Raw genomic sequence first — 26,609 nt, 5'->3', positions numbered from 1 at the left:
AGAGAACAGCCAATTAGAGACAGCGGGTGAGTGTGGTGCGCACTCTCATTGGCCTGTGATGGGCCATACCAATGCCGGAGGAGGGTGGGGGGCAAGGTACTGAGGGCTTGTGTTTTTTTCCTTCTCTCTACCCGGGCGCGGAGCGGCCGCTCGATGCTGCCAGGGCGCGCCGGGGTTGGGTGCTGCGGCCATTATGTGGGGCAGCGGCTACCCCGGCGGAGGAGGCGCGGGAGGCGCTGCTGTGACTGTCACCTTCAGCGGCGCCCGGGACTGCTTCCTGCACCTGCAGCCTGCGCTGGCCTCCCACCTTCGGCTGCAGCAGGTACCGGGGTGGGCCCCGTCCGGGCTCTGGGCGGAGGGGCCCCTCGGAGTGGCTCATAGCAGCGTCCCGTCCTCTCTCCCCACCAGCACCCTGTCGCTGGGGTGACAGCGAGGCGCCCTCCTGCACCCCTCCGGGCTTCACCCCTCCCGGCGGCCGGCCTCCCCCTCATGGCTACTGTGTCCGCGGCTCTACCTCCCCGTCCGTTGGACACCTCCTCTCCCTGCCAGCATCCCACTGCCATGGCGACACCGAGCCCCCCAGTGATCCCCCGACACCCGCCCGCACCATGACGCTCCCCCTCCATGTCAGTGATACCCCGACACCAGCAGCTCTTTATGATGCCCCCTGATGCGAGTGATGACCCCAATTCCAGCACCCCCTCACAACCCTTCCACTCCATGCCAGTGACACCCCGCAATGCCCCTTAAAGCTAACATTGCCTCACAAGGACCCCCAATGCCAGTAATGCCCCAATATCAGCACCTCCTCACTGCATCCCACAATGCCAGTGATGCCCTACTAACGTCAGCACCTCCTCACAATGTGCCCCCAATGCCAGCATGTCCTCACAGTGCCCCAGAGGCAGTGCCAGTGATGCTTTCTAAATCCAGTGCCTGATGCCACGATGCCAGTTCCTCCTCACTGTGTCTGCAGTGCCAGCAACGTCCCCCAGTGCCAGCGCTTCCTCACACTGCCCCGCCGATGCCAGCAACTCCTCAAGATGCCTCTCCCTTGGCAGCAACTCCCCCATGCTAGCACCTTATGCCAGTGACAATCTCCAAAACCAGCAGCACCTCACAACACCCCTTCACCACTGATAGCCTCCTCAGTGCCAGTGACACCACCCGATGCCAGCACTGCCCACAATACCCCCTTGATGGTGGTAATGACCCCTGATACAAGTACTTCTTCATTATGATCCCTGATGCCAGCAATGACACCCTGATGCCAACACCGCCTCACAATATCCCCTAGAGCCAGTGACGCCTCCGCGATGCCAGCAGCTTCCCACAATGCTCCCCCTCCTTGCCAGCAATGCCCCGTGATGCCAGCACCTCCTCATGTTGCCCCCTCATGCCAGCAGCTGCTGACATTCCCAATGCCAGCAACAACCCCCTATATCAGCACCTCCTTACAATACTCACTGACACTAGTGCTTCCTTACAAGGAGCCCCTCAACACTAGTAATGCCTCTGATGCCCCCGATCCAGCATCGCCTCACAACACCTCACTCAACCTCACCATTGACCCCCCTCAATACCAGTGCTCCCTCACAATGTCCCTCTTGATGTAAGCAACACCCCATGCCATCACCCCATCATGATGATCACTCAAATCCCATCATGATGCCCTACCTCTAGGCGAGCACCCCCTTGCATCAGTCCCCCACAATGCACCCCTCAATGCCTATGACACCCCCTCCCAACGCCCCCTCAATATCCGCAACACACCCTGATGCCAGTATCCCCTCATGACGCCCTCTCTCAGTGCCAGCAACACCCCTTCAAGACAAGTACTTCCTTGTGACAGGCCTTTGTGATGCCAGTGACCCCTCGCACCAGTCCTCCTTGACACCAGCAATGCACCTCACAACACCAGTGCCCCTCACAATGCCCTGTTCAATGCCCCTACAATGCTAGCAGCACTGCCCTTGATGCCTCTGAGGCCCATCTTCAACACCTGTGCCCTGTCACAATGCCCCTCTTGATTCCAGCAGCACCCCCTTGATGCCAGTGTTACCCCTTCGCAACACTCCCCACCACCACCAGTAGCTCCCTATTGTTGTCAGTGCCCTGTCACAATGCCCCCACCCTCCCATTGCCACCAAAGCCCCTCACTACTAGCATCCCCTTGCAGTGGTGAGGTGCCCCAAGCCTGTAATATTCTAGGCTTGACATGACAATGTCTTGTTGGGCAGAGCACAATGTGAAGTCCATGAAGTTGTGTTATGTGCAAGCCATGCTTAGACCATGGTAATCCCAAAGAATTCCGGATAGGGGCCATGTTTGGACTAGGGTCCCTTTGGCCAGTTGACAAAATCTCCCATCCATCCAGAGTCTAGACTTTGTTGTGTGCTCTCTGTTATCACAGCCAAAAATCAAACCAGACTCTTGTTTTCGACAGGTTTCTGGAATCACTATTGGGTAGAGTTGCTACCATCCATTCTGAAATTTACAAGGACTTAGATAGGACTTCGGGCATCCCTGATGTTAGGACCAGGAATATAGGAATGTATATTAGATCAGATCTGTGGGACATCTAATTCAGTATCCTGCCTGTGACAGTAATCAATAGCTGATCCTTCAGAGGAAGATACAAGAAACATAGTAGCTGACAATATAAAATAACTTTCTGTCAAATTGCCTTTAACTCTTGTTGACTTATCCAGCGAAACAAAATAAATGTGGCATCATATCATGTTTTTGACACGATACAATCCTCCATGTGTCCCCTTCCCCCAAAAATTGTAGTCTGGAATGTCATTCCTGATTCCTAATGCCACACAATCTGCCTGTGCTTATCCAAATCCCTCCTAATATCCCACATCTGTACATTTTCCACACTCCAACAATTGCTTGGTAGAATCTAAATTAATGGGTGACCAGATGTCCTGTTTTTATAGGGACAGTCCCATATTTAAGCCCTCCTGTGAGCTGCGGTGGTTGGTGAGTGCAGGCATGCGCCAGTGGCGGCCGGTTATGTGTCACCTCTGCTGTCCACCCATCAGCCCTTTACGTGCTTGCCCTCTTGCTGTTCTCTCCCTGCTTTGCCCCTTCACTCCCCCAGCCCTACTGCTCCATATCTGCCTCCAGTGGGGCGCTCCGAGCGCTGTGTGGAGAACCAGCCCGTGGTTGGAGTGCTCAGCTCACCAACAGCCTGGCCAGCAGGCTCCTTCCTTCCCCCACTGCCTCTGGCTGGGCAGGCACCCTGGGAAAGCCCAAGACCCTCTGGCTCGGAGTGCTGGCCAGGAGGAGCCGAGCCCTACATGTGCCAAAGCCCTGCACAGTGTTAGCACAGGGAAGCCTCTTCGCCTCTCAGCTAAACTCGAGTGTTGGGGGGGAAGTGATTTCCAGCCTGTTCATGCCCCAAACCCGCAGGTTCCGCAATATCCCCCAGGGCAGGGGCTTAGCACTCTCTTTGCCCACCTCTCCCTCTGAGTCCTGCCCTCAGGCAGCACGGGGCTGCTCCATCCCCTAGGCACCCTCCTCTGCTGAGCCACCTTTCTGGCTGGGTTCGCTGCAGTTCCTGCAGTCAGGTTTTCTGGGCCCTGGTGCACAATGCATCCTTAGGGTTTAACCACTTCCTGCTGGTGCTATATCCGCGCTCCTTCTGCCCTGCGGCTGGAAGCAGCTCCTATCCCTTCCCTCCTGCACAGTACCAAAATGTTGCTGCTGGCCACATTCTGGTGTGAACCCTGGCAGAAATCTGCAGGGTGTGAGAGGGCATGTGACCCTCCATGCCCCCCCTCATGAGTTGTCTTGGGAAGACGCGGTGCCAGGTACTAGGAGAGGTGGGTCCATCCTGGGGGCCCAGCCAAGCATAGAGGTTGAAAAGTGCCAGGCAGGGAGGGTTGAGTCAGTTGGTCAACCCCACTGTGTGAGATAGGTATATAGGAGTGTGCACGTCATCCCTCCTCCTCTGTGTGTGTGGTGGCGGGTAGGGGGGTGTATGTCACCCCATCCCATGTGAACTCTAAAGCCTTAAAGGTAAGAAGGTAAATAAAAAGAATCCAACTACGCAGCATTTCTTCAATGGGGGCTCAGTCAACTTAATGCTAATTTGAACATTTATACAGTTGCCATTGAATTTGTTTGAATATAAGTAATTTTACCTGTTTTCCCATATTCAGCTTAGGGTCATCCTAAAATTAATCTTTAAAGGAGAACTGACAAGATGCGCATATTGGAGTACCAAACAGATTCATAACTTTTTGTGCATGTCAACCTCTTTTTCTACCTTCATTACTTGATGTTCCTATTATGTATCAAAGTAAGGCCCCAGTGATCACATCTGATATATATAGGCAGACCCTTGCACCTGCACAGAGAGCCCTGTTCAGATTTGCAATGATTCAGTGTATTTCTGTATTACTAGTGCTAAGATCCTACATTATTCATTAAAATAGGGCATGACAAATCCAGAAACAAATTACACACTTCTGTTCATTTTGTAATCAAATGGAAGCTTTTGTCTATATTGTTAGTCAGAATGAGGATTTAATTTAAATTGTTTGATATTAATGTTGTTCTGTTCTCTGAAATCAACAGGGCCAAGCTGTGAAAGTGTCCTGGGGTCACCAGCCTATATTCTTGAGTTGGATGGAAATCAGACATCATGGTCACCATGGTGAAAATATTGCTGAAATTAACAGACATCTAGCAGAGAAACTTGGCATTGCAGAAGGAGAGCAGGTTTGGAATGCACTTTAAAAAAAAAATTCTGAAGGAATAATGCTTTACAGTTTAGGCTCCAATCATGCAACCTGTTCCATGTAGGCAGACAGATCCCCACTGTCTTTGCTGGGGCTGTATGTGGTCAGAGGTGTCCTCTCACATGGAATAAATTGCAGGAGTGGGGGCTTGAGCCCCAGTCCTGCAAAGATTTACGCATTGAAATCAATAGATATACTTACGGGGTGTACAGTTAAGTATTTGGGTAGGTCTCTGCAGGATTGAAGTCTGAGCGTGTCGTGAAATGTTAATTTAAAGGAATAATTTAAAAGAAATAATACAAGTTTGGAATTTTCTTATGGTAATTGTTTATTTTCTTCAGTTCTTGTCATTTTGTTTATAATTATGCACTTATGCCTAACTCATTTGACATCCTTTCTGCCCTGAGACTTGCACTCATTTCCCTTTGCACACATGTTGCAGATTTGCTGTAAAAGGATCTGCCTTTCCTCATTGTTAGACCAGGTGCTATAGTTCTTCTTGTGACTCCTGTTACAAAGAGAAGTTGGACAGGTGCCCAGGAAACAGTATACAGTCAAAGTTTTGTCCATCATGTGACTGCTAATCTTTTCAACAGCACAGTGTTTTGGTTATAGCAGGTGGAAAACTAACTTAATATGGGCAGAAAAGTATTACTTCACATACAGCTGTTCTAAGTATGTTTCACACATGAGAAACTTTATTTATAGACAGAAGACACAGCAGGGAACATTTGCGTCAGGCAGTGTGGCACCTCCACTTGTTTGCTTTTTAAAAATCATTACTGGAAAGCTAATGGTTATCCGGCCACTGGACTATAAAACATCTTGTTGGGTCAACAGCAGAAGTAACTGGAAAATTTGTGTGACATTGTATAGCTGCTGGAGTGATTATTTTAATCTTATCTGGAATTGTTTTATTCTGACTCTAGATAAAATAGTTAAGAAAAGTAGCCCATAGAATATTGTGAAAATCTGCCATTTTCCTACTGTTCACAAGATAATGATATTGGCTCTACTGATGAGATCTAACTAGATTAGGGTACTTTTGCCCCCCCAGCTGTAGTCATGGCCAGATTTTTACACATTTATGCTTATTTAAGATAAATTCACAGTTATCCTGTTGAAATCTGAAAATTACTAGCTCACAGAAGAAAATCCTTACGCGCAACCTTCAGATCCTAGCAAAAAATTTACCAAAAAAGATGCCAGTAAATAAAGTCTTCTGTCCTACCAAAGGAACAAATTAAAATAGATGGCCCCACCATCCCTTTGCCTTAGGAAACATGTGTTTATTTGTAGTAATAGTATTCCATGATAAATATTCCCTTCTGTTTACTATTGTATGGAAGGGAAAGGATATTTCTTATTGGTTTTATATACATTGAAACTTTAGGATCCTGCAGGGTGTAAAGCTAATTGCTTCTGTTGGAAAAACTGATTTGAAGCTGCAGTTGCCCAGAGGATTAAAAGTTGCCTCATTTTAAGAGAACATTATATAAAGAAAACAATGTTAAGATGCCAGTACTGTTTCTTGAAAAGTGCTACTCTTTGACAAATGGAACTTTTGGTAAAAATCACCCTTTATTTTTTTCTGTATTGACTAGCTTCTCTGAAACAATCTGTTTCTCCCTGAACTGCATCAGCTTCCAGCATTCTTCCGGATGGTCAACTCATAGCAATGAGATGACCAATTCCTGAAAGTTGTGCTGTAGAAGTGATGCTTCTGTGAGCCCACTCATAAAACTGTGATTTTTCCTTACAAGTGGAAAACTGCTTTTCAACTGCTTCTGCCTTATAACTGTATACAGTTATTTATATTTTTGAGCTTTCCAAACTCCACTATATATTTAGGCTAATTCAAAATTTCAAAAACATGTATTCAGAAACTGTGCGCTATGTTTTTGTTTGGTTTTAGTTAGGTTTTTTTAAATATTTCTGTAACCCCTATGGTGATTCCTATGTTCTTGGTGTGCTTTGAAATTTGATAGTTAATCCACTAATAATATTATTGATGTCATTACTTCTTTTCACTTTGTACTTGCCGTGTTGATTATAGGGGAAAGGTGGAGGGGTTCTATAGCCTAAGCATGGAACAAAAGAAATCATGTAATATATTTTACTCCTAGGGGAATTCTGCACCTCTGAGCAGGCACGGAATTCAGGTCCCTCAGCAGATTTCTTAGTTTCCCAGCAGAAAATGATTGGGAAGCAAAGGGAAGCTGCACGAGTGCCGTGTGTTTTCTGGCATGGGCGGTGGGTATCGTAGGCACTGGAAGGTGTTGCCTTCCCAAACAACTTGATGTCTCCCTGCCCATGCTCCACCCCCAGACCCCATCCTGCCTGCTGTTCCCTGGGGCAGGCAGGCTTGGGGTCACAGTGTGCCCCCAGGGCTGCGCTGTGCCACCCATCCTCCCAGTGCAGGGGCCAGGGGAGGCTGGGGCATGCCAGGGATCAAGCCTGGCGGCGCCGCCCCAGGGAGGTTGTGGCATGCCAGTCTGGGGTCGGGGCCCAGCGGAGCCACCCGGAGAGGCTGGGCCCAGGGGAGCTGAGGGCACTAGCTGGGGCGGGGACTAGGGAGGGGCCAGTGGCCACAGTGGGGGTTGGGCTCTGGTGGGCATGGAAGGGGCGTGGCCTTGGGTGGGCGGGGCGGAGCTGGGCTGGGCTGGGGGCTAGCCTCCCTAAGCCAGGGGTTCACTCACCTCCCATGCTTTCTGGCACCGGGAGCAGCTGGCCTGGGGATGCCGATGGGTGTATTTGGGGGAGGCACTGCCCCAAAAAACAGAGGCAAGGAATGGGAGGGCACTTGGGGTCACATGCCGCTACCATTTCTGGCAGTGCATAGCTGCCTGGCTGAAGGAGGGTTCGGTTCCAGCTGCTGATTCTGCAGCTGAATGCTGCCCCCTGGGTCCTAGTGCTGATCACGCTCCCCATTCTCTGTGCTGGGAGCCTTCCTGTTTTCTGTACAATTGTGAGTGTTGGGGTGGGGCAGAGCAAGAGGGTGTGGTGGGGCAAATGGGGGTTGTGTGCTGGGATAGGGGGAAGACGCAATGAGGAAAGAAGGGGGGTAGGATATGGGAGGGATATGTGGGAGTGAGAAGAGGGGGGTGGGGAAAGGGACGGGGAATAGGGACAGGCAGTAGTGGGGAGAGGAAAGGTGATGGGAAGTGGGAGCCCAGCTTGCGGTGCCCCTCAGCAACAACAGCTGGGGCTCCCCGCTTAAGCAGGACCATCGATTCCCCAACCTGCTGAGTCCCATACCCTCCCCCCTCCCACACCTGGACCACCCCGAAGAGCCCTTCCACACTCAGACCCTCGTGTCAAGCCCCAGACCCCCTCACCCATACCCCATCTGCCGAGCCCCACCCACCTTCACCCGGTTCCCCTGCAGAGTCTCATTTTTCCTGCACCCAGAACCCCGCAAGGAATCCCTGTGCCTTCATCTCCCCCACTGAGCTGCCCATAGCCAGATTGCCTCACACAGAACCCTCTCACCCCTCACCTGGATCCCTCCACACTAAGCCCATCCACACTTGGAACCTGCGTGGCTGAGCCTGCCTGCCCACACCTGGTGTGCCTGGCACAGAGGGCAGGGCTCAGGGGTGTTTCTGGGGTAGGCCTGGCCCTTGCATTGTGTCAAGGTCTGGTTGCAGCCTTGCCACCGAGTCCCAGTCCTGGGGGGAGGGAGGGCTGCAGGATGTACAGCACTGGCCTTTGCTCCCCACTGCAGCTTCCACAGTTATTTATTGACAACAAAATTGCAGAATTTTAAAATGTGCACAAAATATTTTTTTTAGCACTGAATCTTTAATTTTCTGGTGCAGAATTCCCTCAGGAGTAATATATTGAAGCTTCATGCTGTGTTGAGTGATATAGTTAATGTAATTTAAAAAGCAAGTAATTTTAATCCCCCGAAGTGTACAGTGAAGAAGACTTAATTCTTTCAAATTACTTAAAGATTTAACTTTTTTCTATGTGTAAATATCAGAGGGTAAACATTGTTTTTACAAAGTGTTATTGTCTGCCAGATATTCCTTGAGCCGTGCTCCCAAGCCTTATCCTGTCAGCAAGTAGAAGTGGAACCCCTCTCTGCAGATGATTGGGAAATACTGGTAATAAAAACATTTAAATTGCTCTCATACGTTTGTTATTCCTGATAAACATTCCCCCACCCTCAACCTGTTCCATTTCTCCTCAAGGCACTATTTCCTATACATTGGTGGTGTACATTGCATGTGTATAATTCAAATTTGATTTTATATAAGGATATACAGTTTGTATCTTAAAACAAATGCAAAATGTAACGTGAAGTATTTGATTTCTAATTATGCAAAATTGTCTTTAGGAGCTGCATGCTTCCTCTCTTGAAAAGCAGCTTCTTGACCAGATTCGAATAGTATTTCCAAAAGCCATCTTCCCAGTGTGGGTTGAGCAGAATACTCATGTTTACATTCGAATTGGTAAGTGGTGATAGAGGCATTTCATACAATGCTACAGGGAGCCTTTATCAAGAGTGGATAAATGTACTGATGATTTTTGTTCAATTGCAGGTACACTAAAGCCACCTGCTTCTTATGGGAGACTAGAACCTCGCACACAGCTTTTTGTATGTCCAAAACCACGCCAGCTTGAAGAAAACACCACCAATCTGCCTTCCTCAAAAAGCGACTTTTTACATGAAAGATTTATTAAAAGTAACATGGTTCAAGGAGAAATAATAAAGGAACCTTTAGCCAAAGAATCTCATTTAAATCCAGTTGTCCTCGAACAGTGTAAGCCAGATGCAAAAGAGACATTTGGCTCAAATGTCCTGCCAAACGTATGGAATTTTATCGGGAGCATTTTCTCTCGCTCTCCTGAGCAGAAACAGGAGACTTCCTGTGATACGAATGAAATGAGTGCATTCAAAGACGAGCTATTAAACTTGATTCACATGGACTCTATTTTCAGAGTATGTCAGTCCCAGCCTCCTAGTGTACAGAGAACATCAGCCACAAAGGCATTTCAGAAAAATACCGTTCATGTTTTTCCATGGAATCTGGAGTTTGTTGATCTAGATCCCAATATTAAAGTGTCTTACGGGAAGATTAGTAAGCTTCTCTCCCCAAGACAACGCCATCAAAAAGCAAAGCAGAATCTACCATTTGAGAAGCAAAAGCAAATGTCCAGCACAGAAGACAGAAACCAGTATGGCTCTAATATCAGTCAAGAATCCAGTGAGATCTCCATCGTGAAGATAGTATGGAATGGATTTGAAGATCTAGAGAGTGCCATAAAGTATAACAGTGTGGAAGCCATGCATGTTGGAAGAGTTTGGGTTAGTCTGAATAAAGTTGCTTTTGGGTTTTTAATAAAATAACTGGGGTTGCTTGATTAGTATAAAATTGTATAGAGTAGATTCTGTAAACATTAATTTTTTAAGTAACGTAGACTAAAATAAAATAGATAATATCAAGTGTAGCTGTTCTTTGCTAATTTGTCCTGTTCTGGACTACTCAAACTCAGCAGTAGCCCTCTGAAATGTACAGCCTAGGCTGGGTCTCCACAGCTCTGTGGCAATTCTACAGCAAAAATGAGAGAGTTCTCCAGCATCTTTTTAAAGATTTTCTGGAATTTATGAGTTATTTATATTGAGCGCCTTAACAGTCTGCTTGTAGCTATAGTATTCCAGAGTATCTGAAATTATCTATGTGTTCATACATATTACATATAACAAGGTATGTGGTTACATCACATACTCATGCCTCTCTGGTGTGCTCTGGCCTCCAAAAAACTAAGAAGTGATAGTATTACATTTCATAGCATTGTACCGCTGATGTATAATTTTAGTAATTTTTTAAACTTTAATTAAAGAAACTCCTTTTTAAAAAAAATAGTTTGTTTAAAATAAATTATTTTATATTAATAAAAATTAATTCAGAGTTAAGACACTGAAAACCTTAGTTGGAATCTCCAGCTGGATCTCAGGATACATACACACTGCAAAATAAATAAATAAAAATGCAGCTAAGAATTTCAGAGCCCAGGTCAACTGATTCAGGCTTGCAGTGCTCACACTAGGGCTGAAAATAGCTCAAATGAGAATGTCTACATGGTTATTTTTAGCACTGTAGTGCAAGCCCAAGTCATTTGACCTGTACTCTGAGACTAACCACTGTGGGTTTTTTGTTGTTTTTTTTTATGAGGAGGGGAGTGTTTGCAGTGTCCTTACGTGCTGTTTTGGAAGATTGCACTTGCAGGTCTCAGTTGGCAGCCACTGACCGTTCAGTGTCCTGACAGCTCTGCTGCGAGCTTTTGTTCTTGGTTCCCTGGAAACAGATGTTGGATCAATGAAAGAGATAAAATGCTTTTAAAATCACCATTTGGATGTTTTAAAACAGTAGCTTCTAAGGCAGTGTTCCCACCAATTCACCATCCTTTTCAGTGAGAATGAGAATACCAGCCAATAGCAGTGTCATTATCGCCGTCTCGTGTAGACTTCCATTTTGTATATCAGCTGAGAACTCCAAGTGCTATTTTCTAAATGTGACTTACTGTATAGTCTCTTGGTGACAACAGGCTCTTCATTTATGAGCTGTTTCATTTTAGGAATTAAATTAAATTATAATGGAGTGTAAGGAAAATATATTTAAATAAAGGAGGACAAATTGGTTAGTGTAAGCTATGAAAATTGAATTTTATCCTTGGCTTTTCCACTAACCTGCTGCATCACCTTGTCTTGGAAAATCGACCACACGATTGATTTTAGATCAAACAGCCTGAGGCTCTTTTATTTATACAAGTATGCATACAGGGAGAGACAGCATAACCCCATGCAAGAGGTAGGCTGCTCTGCCCTTTACAAATTTTACCAAGCTTATAAAGGTTAAAACCACAAAACATGTCACACAAGCTGTATGCCTTATTTGGATGTACATAGCTAAACTCACAAACAGTAACCATTACATTTACCTTATTTGGAAAACAGTAAGCAAGCTACCTAATAGATTTTCCATATTAGGTTTTTCCTGTTATTGTACTTTGGCAGTCAAGCTGGTGGTTTGACTGTTCTACAACCCCTACTTTGCAGTGCAGACATATTGTGCAAAAGCCATTACCACACTTTAGCTGCCATGAGCTGAGCTGGCACTTATGGGCCTCCTTTAGCCTCTTCCCCTTCCCCTGGTTTCTACATACTCCAGTGCCCTTTATGCAGATAAACAAGTTTAGCAGAAGTCAAAACTCTTGCTTTTATTTAGCATAGTTCTGAGCTAAAGGCCTTGGGCCTGAAAGGTCAAGGGGGCATAGGTTATTCTTATTCTAAAACTCTGAACCAACAAGGGGGAGGGCTATTTTCCCTATCAACCTTGAGCTAGTCACTTCATTTTTCAGTGCCTCAGTTTTCTAATCTATAAAATAAGGTTAATGATACTTACCCTCTTTGTGTTCAGTGGATGAAAGGAGTTGTATAAGAGGGGTGTGGAAAAGCTCAAATTCTTGCTGCTCAGATTCTCGTAACATCTTTGTAATCAAATACTAAATAAGATGTATTTAGCTGTAATTTCAAGCACACAACTGTTATATCTTAATTAACAAAAAACTTGTGCAGACTTTTTAAGATGTTCAAAATTAGTAGATCATTACGTTTTCACTAGCTAAGTTAGATGGCTTCTGTAAGGTTGCCTCTCTATCTATATTAGACCCATGAATCAATTATCAAATGCATTACTGGTGGTTAAGACAGGTTTATATTAATTTTGTATTTAAAAGAAAATAAGCTTTTTCAAATGGCTATTAAAACTAAAGCATTTTTAGGATAGGCATAAACTTTTAAAAGTTATATGGTAATACAATGCAGACAGATCCCTTCTTCCCCCCTCACTCTTTTATCTCACTTCATTTGTTTGTTTCTAAGGATGTTAACAAGTTTTAACAACTATTTCCACAAAGAACAAAAGGGGCAATTAGGAGGAGAGAGTGTGAGGGAAGAGGATTTGGGTCCAACTGGCAATAGACCGTTTTTCTCTTAAATTCTATTGCAAGTTACAACTAGTCAAGTCGGGCTAATGATCAAATATAATGGAAATGTTTTTATTGATGGATACACTTCTGTGGAATGTGAAGTTACTTGTGGGATATCGTAACCAATTTCTGCTGTGTGACCATCTTTTCTCTTTACTTTTTGTTTTAAATTTATATATTTCAGATTCCAGATGGCCTGAGAAAGAGAATACATATAGAAATGCATGCAACGGTCAGAATTAAGTCAGTGGAATCAGTTCCTAAAATTCCAGCATCTCTTAGATTACAATCCAAAAGGAATTTAGTGAGTTGGTATTCTTATATCATTCAGTCATTTTGCATATGTTTAAGCAATGATAGTGTTGCTCTGGTTAAGGTTTATTAGTGTTGTGTTGGTTTTTTTAATTTGTCAGGTGATAATTTGGGAGCTTCAGATCACATTAGACTAATATTTAAAATATACATCATTCCAAATGCAATTTCCCCTCCAATAAATACAATTTTATGATTTAAAGTCATATTTAAATCAGTGAGACACTTGTATCATCTGTATAAATGAAACTTTATACAGCAACATTACTTCATACCTCTGTATCACCTTTCATCCAAGGATTATAAATGTCAAGTAATTAAACCTCACAACACCCTTTTGTGTTTGGGAGGTATTACAATATTCGTACTACAGTATATTGAATACAGATTTTCTGTTTTATAAAAATAAAGTGATGTGCCCACAGTCATACAATCATTGAGGAATAGAGCCTGTAAGTTCGGACACTTAGTCTCTTTTAACCACTAGACCAGTCTCCATATGTTTTCAAATCACATCTGTCTTCTCTTTTGCTTTTCCTTCATAATTTCTCTCTCCCTCTGTTTAACACATTGGCATTTTCTATGTTCGTAATGTAATTAAATATTACTCATTATATGCAGGACCCTGAGACACCTGGTGTAGGTTGTGTGTGTGTGTGTGTGTGTGTGTGTGTGTGTGTGTGTAAATAAAAACATTTACTCTGTAAAACATAGGCGCCAACTTTCCTCGGTGTCAGTGGGTGCTCACGTTCCCCCCCCCACCCCAACTCCACCCTTTCCCTGCCCCGTCCCCATTCCAGCCCCTTCCCCAAAGTCCCCGCCCCAACTCTGTCCCCTCCCTGGCCCTATTGGCCCCATATCTCTGCCCTGGCCCTACTTCTTCCCTTCCCTCCCAGCCACGCGAAACAGCTGTTTCGTGGCACAACTGCTGGGAGCTTGGGGGGAAAAAAGCAGGCACACAGCGCCCTTGGGGGCGGAGGCGAGCTAGGTGGTGGGGTGGGGAGCTGCCGGTGGATGCAGAGCAGCCACCAATTTTTCCCTGTGGATGCTCCAGCCCTGGAGCACCCACAGAGTAGTTTCTGACATAGTTTTCATAAAATATCACTATGTAGTGTAAGGGGTAAATCCTGCAAACCTATATGCCTGTGAGGCATGAGAAGTTAAAGGCTACTCACATATGTTGGTAAGGGATTACAGGACCAAGTCCCAAATTTAGATTGTAAATATTATTGTACATAATTACATAATGCTGCATTAGAAAGCATTACATAACAAAAGTAGTATGGTTCCCACTTCAGCTTAGGACATAAGCAACACTTTCTCCTTGACAAGGTCCCACAGAGATAAGCCTGTCATTAAAAAATAAGTGATTTACAAAAGAAATATTGGACCAGATTCTCAGCTGGTGTGAATTAGTATGGTCCGGCTTTAAACCTACAAAGGCAAAGAAACCCAATGCTGAGTCTGAAACTCCTTTGAGAAGAAGCTTTTATGCTCCTCTAGCAGGCAATATCTGAGGAGAGTTTCTAAATAAGATAGTTAAGGCATAGTCATACAGTTTAATTTGGTGTTTTAAGTTTTACTCTGAATTATCTTTGCTTTTTTCCTTCTGCTATAAATTTAATAGTGAAGTAAATATTTGAACCCCTCTATCCTCCCTCAACTGAGCCACACCCATTATTCTCATTGCAAATCTATGCCAACAAAAAACTATTTAATGTCAGCTCTCACTGTCAGTGCTGCTCTTGCACAAGGCAAATGTGTCTTTACTGGGTTAGTTCATTATGGGCAGTATGTTTGTTTTGCTGTTACACTTGTGTGGTCATTTTGCACTTCAGTTGCTCCACAAAACATATAGTACTAATCTATAATAAGCACAGAGTTTTCATATGCATCTGGTGTTCTTTGTTCACAAGCGGACTGAATTTTGTTTTGCCTTTTTACTATATTTTAAAATATATTCTGGTTTAAATCTATCGGTTTAATAAATACTACTTTTTTCTGTAAATAGTTTATTGCAGGGTGGATGGTTGAACTAAGTAGTAATTAAACCTGAGGTGTTTGTATGTAGGTGTAAAATAAATATCTTGAAGGCAGTAAACTACATGATCTTACATAAATGTAATATGGAGTCTTCCTTTTTTTCTTTTCTACTTCAGCTCAAGTGATTTTAGTTCGCAAAGAAAGCAAAGAGAAAGGTGAAAAATTAGGTGAATAATATGCTAGGGATCCTCTTTTTCTTTCAGAACTGAGCTTCCTTCCTTCCCAAATAGATCTCTGTTGATCTCCCTTAACTACTGGAGCATCCTTCCTCTCAAAGGCAAGGGGCTAGCATGGCATTCAAGAGGCCCAGTTTCGATTCCTTGCTCTGCCACAGGCTTCCTGTGTGACCATGGGCAAGATATTTAATCTCTCTGAACTTCAGTTTCCTATCTGTGAAATGGGGATAATAGAACTTCCCTGCCCCCAGGTATGTTGTGAGGATAAATACATTAGCGATTGTGAGGTGTTCTGACATTATGGTAACGGTAGTCATATCTGTATCCAACATAGATAGGTTGTTGGAAACTGGGGATGTGACAGGACTTAGTATTATGAATGAACAATGCCATTAGAACTTTTTCTATCTGTGAGCTACCATTAGGAACAAATACCATCTGTACTGAAGGGTTATCATTTGGAAGGGAACAGCCTTAATAAAGTAACCCTCCTTCCCCCGCCCCATTTTCCTGTTTAGCATAAAGACATAAGTGAAGATGACATAAAATCTGCTTTTAGTTCATGGTTGGAGGATACCACTACTGTTGATCTTCCCTGGATAATGACAGACACACACTGCATACAACTAGTTGTTAAAGAAGGTAAGGAAAACTATGTCCTCTGTTGTGGCTATGTCTGTATTCTCTCTGTATTATGAAGTCTCTTTAGGCAACATTTTTTTTTTTTAAATGGTGTTTGTATACTGAGACACATAACAGAAGCTTCCTTCCATTTAATTTGTAGATGTACGTCAATCTTTAACAGTGATCTTAGTTTATTTCATTCATTTTAGATTACATTTATTTAAAAAAAATATTACTGGGTTCATCTTGTGCTGAATTAAAATAGAGTTAATTTGAAATCTTGATAGTTGTTCAGTGTGTTTCCACAGAAATGGAAGAGTTTGTCCTTAGTGTGGTACATCCTTCTCATGCTGAAGAAAATAAATCCGAGAATATTTTTATGTTGGATCCCAGTTTGCTGCAGAAGACAAATATACAAGTAAATATCACATAGTATCAGGTATCAAGTAACTTAAATTCTGTTACATGTGGTGAATAATAAAATTAACCCTGTATCATATATGTCTGTTTCAATTATTAAGTAATTTAATGTTGTTGTGCCTATGTTCATCACCATATATGCGCATCTCATGTGTTACCTTATAGCATGAGGCTTGCTAAGACTCTACATAGTCCATAGTATTTTGGACCTGAATTCTGTAGCAATGATCAAATTCCCACTAAATTCAGTGGGAGCAGAATTAAGCCAACACTGAGCAATTTTGAAAATTTCACTCTTCATATTTAATTGCCTTAAATACCTATTTCACCTTCCATCCCTTTAGTACCCAAGACATTGTACTATCTGGAACATGTGAAGTGGGGAGATGTTAATGGCTTATTCCATCAAATGTGAGGGATGCTTTCTCTCCACGCCTGTCCCAGTCCATGCCATCCTCTTGCTCTCAAACTGCTTCGGTGTCCTGCGTGTCTCCCTTTCCCTGTAAACCCGACCCCCAGCCTCCTCTTATGGGGCAAGCATTCCCTTTCCTAAACAGCTTGTTGGGTCAAGAAATGAGTCTCCAATGTTAGCATACCCCACTATTGTTGCTGGCGATGAGCAAATTCTTTTATACTGATGCAGTTGTATGACAGAAAGTGTGAAGAAAACTGTCCTATTGCTCGGCAAATGTGTTCACTAAAGTAAAATAGAAGTTTATCCTTATTACTGCTGCCACAGAACCACATCATTATCAGAAGACTATGTCCAAGATTAGTCACATTGGAGACATGTTAGCACTAGTATCCAAATGGGCCTTATATATTATATGAAAAATTAGATTGATAATTGGGAGATAATTACCCTCTTTAACTACTATGAGTGAAGCCTTCATCTACACCATTTTATCAGTAAGTGAGTCTTTCATGCAAGTATAGTTTCATCAAAACATTTAGTCAGTATTTTCTTCAAACACATTACAAAAAGATGCAAATCAGTTTTGTACTTTTCTTTTGTAAATGTATATTTGATTTTTTAAATATTTACTTTTTCTTTTTGTTTATAGGTTCTTATACATCCTGTGCCTACAAAAGCTGATGATGACAGCACACAGTCTACTACTATACATGATACTGACCAAATCCTTCCTTTCCACAAACTAAACAGTTTAGGGTGAGCTATTTTGACAATGTCAAATATGGGAATTAAAAAAAAGGATAAGAATTATTAAAAAAAGAAAAAGAAAAAGCACAGCTTCTGGAAAACTAAACTAGCTGTTAAAAATTCTGTGAAAAATGTAACTAGACATCTCTTTGCCTGGGTCAGGCTGACACAATACTTGGGACTGATCATGTAATCACTTATTTATTTACATCTTTATTTTGCTCTTGTGAGTAGCCTTATTGTAATCAATGGGATTACTTACACAACTAAAGTGATGTACCTTCTAAAGTGTTTGCAGGATTGGATCCTTGGATGAGATGCCTTGAAGGACAACCTACTTTGACAGTCAGACCTGACAATTATAGGAGAGTGGTGGAAAGCAGTTATATCAGCCCTAGAAAGGTGAAGGCCCTTTTCCTTATGAACTGAAAAGAGGTTACCACAGGCTAAGTAGACGCACCTGAGTCCAATCACCTTTAAAACCCCCACTTCTGGTGAGAGAGGAAGAGGGGATGAGAAACTAGCTGCAGCAGGGAGAAAAGGCTTCTTCTGGGTAGAAGGCTGCTCGCCTCCCTATAAGGGAAATGACCTAGTTAGCTGCTGTTTGTGGAAGGACTGGCATCCAGAAGCCAGCGTAATAAGACAACACACATGAGAGGGGCAAGGAAAGGCATTTATTTTTGTGTTTATGAATGTGGGTTATGAGAACTGCTTGGGCCTACCCAATATTGAAATTTAAACCAGGGAAAAATTAAAAGCCTCTGCAAGGGAATGCCTTGGCATGCTATGTGCTCCCAGAAGCGGTGTTGGTAATTCACTAGGTGGCGCTCTTCCATCAATCTGTGCCAAACCAGGGCCTCAATAGTTTTGATGGGTACTACTCTGCTAGAGGTTTCTTTTTTGTTGTTAGTATGTGTTTTAAGTTGAAATCTAAAACTGCTAGCTTGTCTGTGGATCTTAAAGGTGTGCTGTCAGGTTAAAAGTGACCCACAGTTTAGGAAAGAAGGTGAATAAAGGTAGCTTTAAGCCAATTTTGTGTTTCCCTAATTCTGGCCCAGGTCAAGGACCTTCGTTGTCCCCAGGCTGCTCTGAGTTATGCCAGCTTGTAATAGCTTTCTATAGGCTATTACACCAATGTATAATAGCCAAAGCGTAGTATGCTCTGGCTGTACCCTCTCCTGACCACAACCTTGGACCCATCCTCTATACCAGCATAGGGAAGGCAGCTGGTGTAGAGCTTTTACAGTAGTTCTTCACTGATTGGAAAACCACGTGATGGGGGTATTTTGCAAGGGCTAGCTATGGCTCTTTATGCCACTTGTGTAGTGTAGAAGTCCCATGGCATCTATTTGAAGGGAGCATAGATTTTCTTGAACATCTGAAGCACTTGGGAATTTTCAGTATGTATGGAAAGCATGCTATTATAAATTCAAGTAGTTATTACCTAGATTGAGTGTACTGAGACTGCCGTAGCTTGTCTAATGTTTTATTTGTTTTGCCTTACTTTGCAGAGGAGTGGGTAAACTAGGAACATCCTCCTTTGAGCACATAACCCACAGCCTCTTGGGACGCCCTTTATATCAAAAGCTAGCTACCATAGCTGTGGGACTGCGCAGTGGAGCTGTCCTGCTCACAGGAACAAAGGTGCATTTCTACAACTCTCTTTACCTATATGCCAAAATAGTTTTCTTGCACTCACTTAATTTTAATACTCCAAACAGGCATTGTCAACCTGTTTCTTTTCTGCTACGAGGAATCAGAGAATAGCGTTGAAAAAGAGCTGTTGGACTAACTGATCCACCTCCCCTGCCAATGCAGCATCAATTCTTCTGTTATATTTTAGTGTTTTTTACTATCTAAGTTTTAAATGCCCCTAACACTGGAGCTTCTGTCATTTACCTTGGAAGATTATTCCACACTGTGTTTTTACCCTTCAAATATGTGTAAACACTTATGCCTCAACATTATTTAACATTTATTTTAAAATTATTTAAATTAAAAAAAATCATATTTTTTTCCTAAACATTATCATGAAATCACTTTACACATTTGACCCTTAGTGATTCTCCTGCTATATTTCCCATGTTGTTCAATGGCAAGTCCTGAATCCATTGAAATCTGTGAGAATTTTATCACTGATTTCAGTGGGATCAGAACTGGGCCTGTACTGGGTACTACTATTGACAAAAGAATGAAAATCACCCTGTATACAACCAGCTATCTATTTGGCATCTGTGTTTCCTGAGGAATAGTCCACAGAAACAGAGAAAGAAGTAGTCTCTGTTACTCTGGATGTTGTTTTAGAAGACTACCCAATATTTATTTTGTAGGGAAGTGGAAAGTCAACATTAGCGAAGGCCATCTGCAAAGAAGCCTTTGATAGATTGGATGCTCATGTGGAAGTAATTGACTGTAAGGCTTTAAGAGGTATGACTATGATCATATTTTTTCACTCAAACATTTGTTATAATGCTAGGGAAGCATTCAGGGCTTATCATTTTATTATGCTCAAATTATCTACAGTATTATAAAACTTTGATCTAGCTATTTATTTGGGCTGCGTGGCTTTTCTTTAAAATGTTTTGTATTGTTTCTATAATGCATTTTGGTGCCTGGCAGTAACCATCTTCATAAATTCATTGCATTGTGCTAGTTTCATCATTTAAGCTTATTCAAAATGTACACCTTTTTAATTTTTTGTGCTTCTTCAAGTAGTGGCCCTGTGGGTGCTCCACTTGAGGTGTGCATCCACCTTCAGTCTGAGATTTTCATCAGTAGTATCCATTCAGCCAAAGGCTTATAGTGCTGCAAGAGATGAACTGCCCTCTGTACCCTCTTGACCACTCACCTGAGACAGTGTGTCCAATAGCATTCATTTACAGTTCTGCCTGTTAACTAGTTTCTAGTCCATTTTTATTCTTTTGTAGTTTAATGAAGCCTGTTTTGTCTTTGGGGTATGCTGGAGTCTCCATGCTTCAAATGTTGCATCATTTGCTGGGAGTCCTTTACAATGTATGCACTGCATCGGGCGTACACACATGCCAGCTAAGTGCAAGAGCTACATGACTTTCATAAGTTGCTGTAGGAGGTAAAGGGAAACAAAACTCTGTCTTCTAATGGTGGAATGCCCCCTCTGCCGGACTTCGGACCCTGGCCTGGAGACCCACACTTTCCAGCGTGCTCCGAATGACCATAATCCTCTCTCATCATCTGCAGCTCACTCACCCTCCAGAACTTTGAGAGAGAAAGACAGACAGACAGACAGATCTGTTACAGATGCAGAGAAGACTCTGTCTAGGAGATCTGTGAAATCTCCTCAGAGAGAATTCTCCTCTACAAGACCTATCATACCAGAAATGTTCCCTTTAAAGGTTTCTGTGGAGGCTTCAAGCAGTCCTGGTACTGAGGCTTCCAGATTGAGCTTGAGCTTGTCTAAGTCTCAGCTTGTCTTAAGTCTTGTCCCAGTGCCCAATGTACTATTGAAGCATGAGCAGAGTACTAGAGATAAAGACTTTGCACCTAAGAAACTGGAACCATCCGCACCAACTGTGCATCAGTATCTTGACCAACAGTTCAGCCAGCATCAGTGACTCAGCCTTCTACATCTGGAGCTCACCAAGTCTTTACACAAGCCCACCCAGTACCACAGGAGTTCAGATTCTCCAGGGATTTAATTTGTCTCAGGTGAGCCTGAGACTTTTCTGGTGAGCTCATTTAGACTCCAAGTACCACAGCCTGCATTATCTTTGATACCCCACCTTCGACTAGTACCTTATGATTCCCCAGTCCCCACACAGCCAGACAAGCAGATCATCACTGTCATCTGCTCTGCTGTCATACTGTGTAGACGAGAGCTCTTCAGACTTTCAGATATCAGCTCAGAGCTTTCATATCTATTTACCCAAACTAATTCTCCTGAAGATGTTCAGTATAGGATTTTTCACTGCCTTCACGATGTCAGCTGATTCAACACCCTCCCTGCTTTGACCAGTCCTGGATAACTCCTCTGTTTCTTTATAGATCAGTTCAGTGGCCATACGGGAACCTTTGGACATTATATCACCAGCAATTTTCTAAGGCACCTAACACTCATTCGGAACATCAGAGACAGTATTCCCTGCTCCCGTCCATCCCTCCTTAGCAATTCCTCCTGCAGGAGGAAGCATCTGAGGAGCAAGAAAGGAGGGGATGAGAAGGAGGCTACTCCTCAGGCAAATATTTTATCATTTTCTCCAGGTGAAGCAGTTATGCCTCCTCCATCTCACATGGATGACTTCAAACAGTTCCTGGACTGGATGAAGAGAGGACAGATGTGCTCTGAATTCCAGCAGAAGAAGTCCAAGAAACCCAGCATAAATTATGGGACATTCTGCATACACCATCTTTATCACAGGTGGCCCTGCCTGTGCATGAGGTGCTGTTGGAACTGCCAAAAGAATTTGGCAAACTCTTGCCACTGCCATCCCAACAGCTAAGACAGTGAATTAAAAAATACCATGTCCTGCCTAAGGGCTCAGAATTTATATTTTCTCACCCCACCCCCAACTCCCTAATTGCGGATGCCATCAATTAACAGAACCGGCACACCATTCAAAGGCTACCCTAGATAACAAGGACCAAAAGCCTTTAGTTGTATTTGTTCACAAGAGTTATTCGTCTGCCACCCTGCAGTTTAGAAATATGAATAACCAGGTGATACTCACAAAATATAATCACATAAAGTCTATGAAATCTATATGAAGTCTTTTACAGAGCATCTCCCCAGAAACACTGGCAGCCATTTCAGGCTATCGTTAATGAGGGGTAGCGCTTGGCCAGGATGACTTTACAGGCTTCTGTTGATGCAACTGACATGGCAGCTCATTCCATCTCCACAGCTATGGTGGCTGCAATCCTCAGGTTTCTCATGTGACATCCAAGACACTGTAAAGGACCTCCCTTTTAATGGCCTCAAATTATTCAGCGAGACCACGGAGGAGTCAGTACATTCCTTGAAGTATTCACGGGCAACACTTGACTTGTTGGATATGTGCATCTACAAACAAAAGGAGGTTCAGTAGATCCCAGATGGCTCAAAGGTACCACCTCTCTCAGTTTTCCACCTACCACCTGAGTATGCGAGCTGCCTGAGAAGGAACCCAGACTGCAGAAAGGAAAACCCTGCACAACTACCACCCTGTTGATGCAACAAACATCATCTGTGAAACATTCCTTCTGATGCGTTGGTTGAGGACCATGAACATTCCCACAATCTGGGCCAGATGCCACACCATCCTGCCCAGTTTATCCTCCCACCTTTTGGGGGTTGTCTTTTCCATTTCTACCGTTCATGGGAGAAGTTTATTTCCAACAGATGGGTACTGGAAAAAGTTCAAACCTGAGTTTTAACGCCATCTCTCAATTTGCAAGGCTTGGTCTTCAGCTCAGCACCACAAAGTCCTCCTTCCTACCGGTAGAGCAGATAGAGGTTATTGGAGTCACTCTGGTGCTACAGCATTTAGAGCCTGTCTACCAAGGGACAGATTCCTCACCCTGACAAAATGAATTGCATGAGTTCAACTAAGTCCTCAAGTCACTGCCTCAGGTCATGGCAGTGTTCACCTTTATATGCCTATTTGCATCTGCTCTGCTTCCAATCCTATATCAGGTCAGTCAATATCCCCAACAGGGACAGTATGAACAAGTTTAGCTCTGCCCCTCAAAGTGTATTAGTCTCCCTTAACTGGTGGAAGAATCTAGACAAGGTGTATTCAGGGGTTCCTTTCAAACATTGCCCTCTCGCTGTTACAATTGTTTTGGACACGTTCCTCTTCATATAGAGAGTTCACCGACAGGATCACATTGTACAGAGAAGGTGGACCACACAGGAGTTCACCATTTACATCAACATTCTATACCCAATAACCTTAGTAGGCACTTCACATGGGATCATACGTGGGAACTCAACAAATTTTTACTCAGATATTTCTCTCACCTGGGGTTTTCCAGCGATAGATCTCTTTGCCATTGTTCCTAGGTGAAGATTCATGAACTTCTGCTCGAGGGGAGGTCTGGGTCATCGTTCTTGGGGGCATGACTTTCTCCTATTGTGGTCAAAGAACCTTCTACATGTCTTTCCTCCAATGCTGCTAATCTCAGGGACCTGAACAAAATCAGACAGGACAGAGCCACAGGCATTTTGATTGCACCAACCTGGCCAAGATAAGTGTGGTTCCCTTATCTCCTTCACTGCTCCTCTTGACTGGCTATCAATTTACCATTGATACCCAGCCTTCTCTTGTGGGACACGGGGAACATTCTTCACCCCTATCTCAGAACTCTGACTCAAAGCCTAGTACCTGGATGGTTGTCAGAGATAGAGCTCTCCTGTTCCAGAGAGGTGCAGGAAGTGCTGCTGAACAGTAGAGAAGAATCCACCAGGAAAACTTACCTTCAGAAATGAAAAAGATTTTACCATTGGTGCACTCACCAACACCTGTCTCCTATGGATTTTTCCATCTCAGAAGTTTTAGAATACTTGAAAGTACCCCAAAGAAAGGGAGGTCTCTCCTGGAGCTCCACTGAAGTCCATCTGGCAGCCACCACAGTATTTCATTTGCCTGTAGAAGAGTCCTTTGTGTTTGCTCACCTCGCAACTTCTGGATTTATTAAATAGTTACCAAACCTTTTCCCATGTCAGGGAGCCCACCCCAACCTGGATCTTGAACCTAGTTCTTAATTTGACAAAACTTCCCTTTAAACCAACAGCTACCAGTATGTTTTTATACCTTTCTATGAAAATGCCTTTTGGACTAGGGGCTTTAATGGCTGACCCTTTTGTACTGTTTTCTTCAAAGATGACGTGTCCCTCTGGCTACATCTACAGTTCCTACTTAAAGTCAGTTCAAACTTTCATATAAATTGGACTATTCATCTCCCCATATTTTATCCTAAACCTTATCAAGCTGGGGAAGATGCTGCCCTCCATACTTTGAGATATTAGGAAGATAATGGCATGCCATTCTGACAGGACTAAACCTTTTTTGAACTTCTCTGCGGCTATTTGTATCTTTTGCAGACAGAGCTTAAGGTACACCAGTGTCTACTGAGAGATTTTCTAACTGGGTTTCCACCTGTATTTTTTAATGCCAAGAAGTCACTAACATGCCATGCCTACTCATAATTAAGGCTATGTTTTAGTCATGGGGGTATTTTTAGTAAAAGTCACGGACAAGTCACAGGCAGTTTAAAAAAAAATTCACAGCCCGTGACCTGTTCATGACTTTTACTAAAAATACCCATGACTAACACTTGGGGGGCGGGGGGCTGAGACCTTTGCTGGTTCCAGGCCAATGGAAGCTGCGGGGGCGGTGCATGCAGGCAAAGGCAGTGACCATGCCTCCTCCTAGCAGCTGAGGAAGGGGTATGTCCAGGTAAGCACCGTCCAGAGCCCACCTCACGTCGTCTCATGCCCCAGTCCCCTGCCCTCTCCCACACCCAAAGGCTGAAGTTCCCATCTCCTTCAGGGGTTACTGCTCAGGAGTCATCTTGAGTGGTGCAGAAATAGGGATGCTACTCAGAGAAGGAGAGGTTGCTTACCCTGGACAGTAGCTACAGTTCTTTGAGATATGTGTCCCTATGGACGCTCCACTATTCACCCTCCATCACCTATGCTTCATAGTCTTTTATCTCTGCGTGACTTTGCAATGGAGAAGGAACTGAAGGCAGTTCATCTGTTGCAGCCACATATACCCTTGGTATGAGGCACAAGGCTAACTAACTATGGCACATAAATGAACTGAGCAGGAACTGCTGTCAAAAATTTCCAAGTGAAGGCACTGCGCAGCTCAAGTGGAGCACGCATAGACACACAAATCTTGAAGAACTCCAGCTACTGTACAGGGTAAGCAACGTCTCCTTCCCAGAATTCAACCACAACCTCAGTGTTTAGTCCCCATTACTATGAAATAAAGAAAGAAAGTGTGCAAATTGGATTGTGTAATTTTTCTCTGTGCTGGCTGGAACAAAAGTAGTTGAATATAATTATATCTATACTCTTTTTCTCATGAACAGGTGAAAGTATATCAAATTAGTGAGAACTAATTATTTTTTGTATGTTAAGGAATGTACAAACTTCACATTGTATAGCATAGCCTTTAGTTTCTAATTCAAGTTTGGCCTAGAAATTTTAATATTTTTATGAATTTTATAGATCTAATGTAAATGACTTTGTCCATCTGATGAAAAATAACTTTTAAAAAAAGCAATCATTTAAAATAAATATTCTTTATATATAGTTTCACTGGAAAACCAGGAATGATGAATTATAAAACCTGCCATTCTTCTGAAGGTTTTATTAAATTTTCAGTGTTTGCTGAACTATATCAGTATTGACAATTTCTAATTGTTGTATGTACCAACAACTTCTTGATTTCAAATTGTGCTAGTTGTCTTTGTTGACCAACATTCAGGTTCTCTTGTGAGTTCAAAAGGGCTTAGGTGCAACATAAAGGGTAGGAGGGCAAATATGGCTTTTTGCCACTATTCTACTGACCATCCTTTCCTTATAATCATGGGCCTTATATAGTTCTGAAGCTGTTCTAGTTTACTCTGATGTTGTATAAACTAAAGATCCTGTTGTGTTGGAGGGCTGTGTCTGGCTATTCCCCCTTCTGCCCTCAGCATGATCCCTATTCCAGAGGAGGAGGCGAGCATTCGTGTAGAACTGGCATAGCCAGCTGAAGGTTCCTTCCATAAAGGAGAAGCTTTAGCTGCCCATTTAGAGTCATTTCAAGTCCCTTTGCATTGCCAGCACAAAGAAATAAATCAAACTTCAAAGTCTGAATTTTTCATGCTGTGTTTTGTTACTAAGATTGTATTTTTATTGTAGGAAAAAGATTAGAAAACATACGAAAAAAAGTCGAGGAAGTTTTTCTAGAGGCAGCATGGAGACAGCCATCCATTCTTCTGATGGATGATCTTGATCACATTGTTGGAGTTCCTTCTACACCAGAGCATGAGAACAGCCCTGAAGCAGTTCAGAGCTTTAGACTTACACATGGTAATGCTATGCTAACAGCTTCTGGGTATTTTTTTTTCCTGTTGCTTCTTATGTATCTGGGTAAAAATGTATTGTAATTT

At 43.2% G+C, this 26,609-nt stretch overlaps 1 protein-coding gene across 3 annotated transcripts in view; it reads left to right on the top strand.

The window, feature by feature from the left end:
* Positions 1 to 103: 103 nt before the first annotated feature.
* PEX1 (peroxisomal biogenesis factor 1) overlaps positions 104 to 26,609 on the top strand; it is a 49,717-nt gene continuing 23,211 nt past the window's right edge. Inside the window, exons 1-12 of one of the 3 annotated variants that reach the window (XM_030550543.1) lie at positions 104 to 322; positions 4,591 to 4,734; positions 8,780 to 8,863; positions 9,097 to 9,211; positions 9,302 to 10,068; positions 12,937 to 13,056; positions 15,802 to 15,925; positions 16,195 to 16,325; positions 17,392 to 17,498; positions 19,001 to 19,133; positions 19,820 to 19,916; positions 26,359 to 26,529. In XM_030550543.1, the coding sequence (XP_030406403.1) occupies positions 194 to 322; positions 4,591 to 4,734; positions 8,780 to 8,863; positions 9,097 to 9,211; positions 9,302 to 10,068; positions 12,937 to 13,056; positions 15,802 to 15,925; positions 16,195 to 16,325; positions 17,392 to 17,498; positions 19,001 to 19,133; positions 19,820 to 19,916; positions 26,359 to 26,529 (2,122 nt within the window). In that variant the 5' untranslated portion in view covers positions 104 to 193. The remainder of the gene's footprint in view (positions 323 to 4,590; positions 4,735 to 8,779; positions 8,864 to 9,096; positions 9,212 to 9,301; positions 10,069 to 12,936; positions 13,057 to 15,801; positions 15,926 to 16,194; positions 16,326 to 17,391; positions 17,499 to 19,000; positions 19,134 to 19,819; positions 19,917 to 26,358; positions 26,530 to 26,609) is intronic. The other 2 variants (XM_030550537.1, XM_030550538.1) reach the window with 2 other exon arrangements.

The sequence above is a fragment of the Gopherus evgoodei genome, chromosome 2 (assembly GCF_007399415.2).
Source record: "Gopherus evgoodei ecotype Sinaloan lineage chromosome 2, rGopEvg1_v1.p, whole genome shotgun sequence".
In the NCBI taxonomy this organism is placed as follows: Eukaryota; Metazoa; Chordata; order Testudines; family Testudinidae; genus Gopherus; species Gopherus evgoodei.
This window is presented reverse-complemented; position numbering and strand designations above follow the sequence as displayed.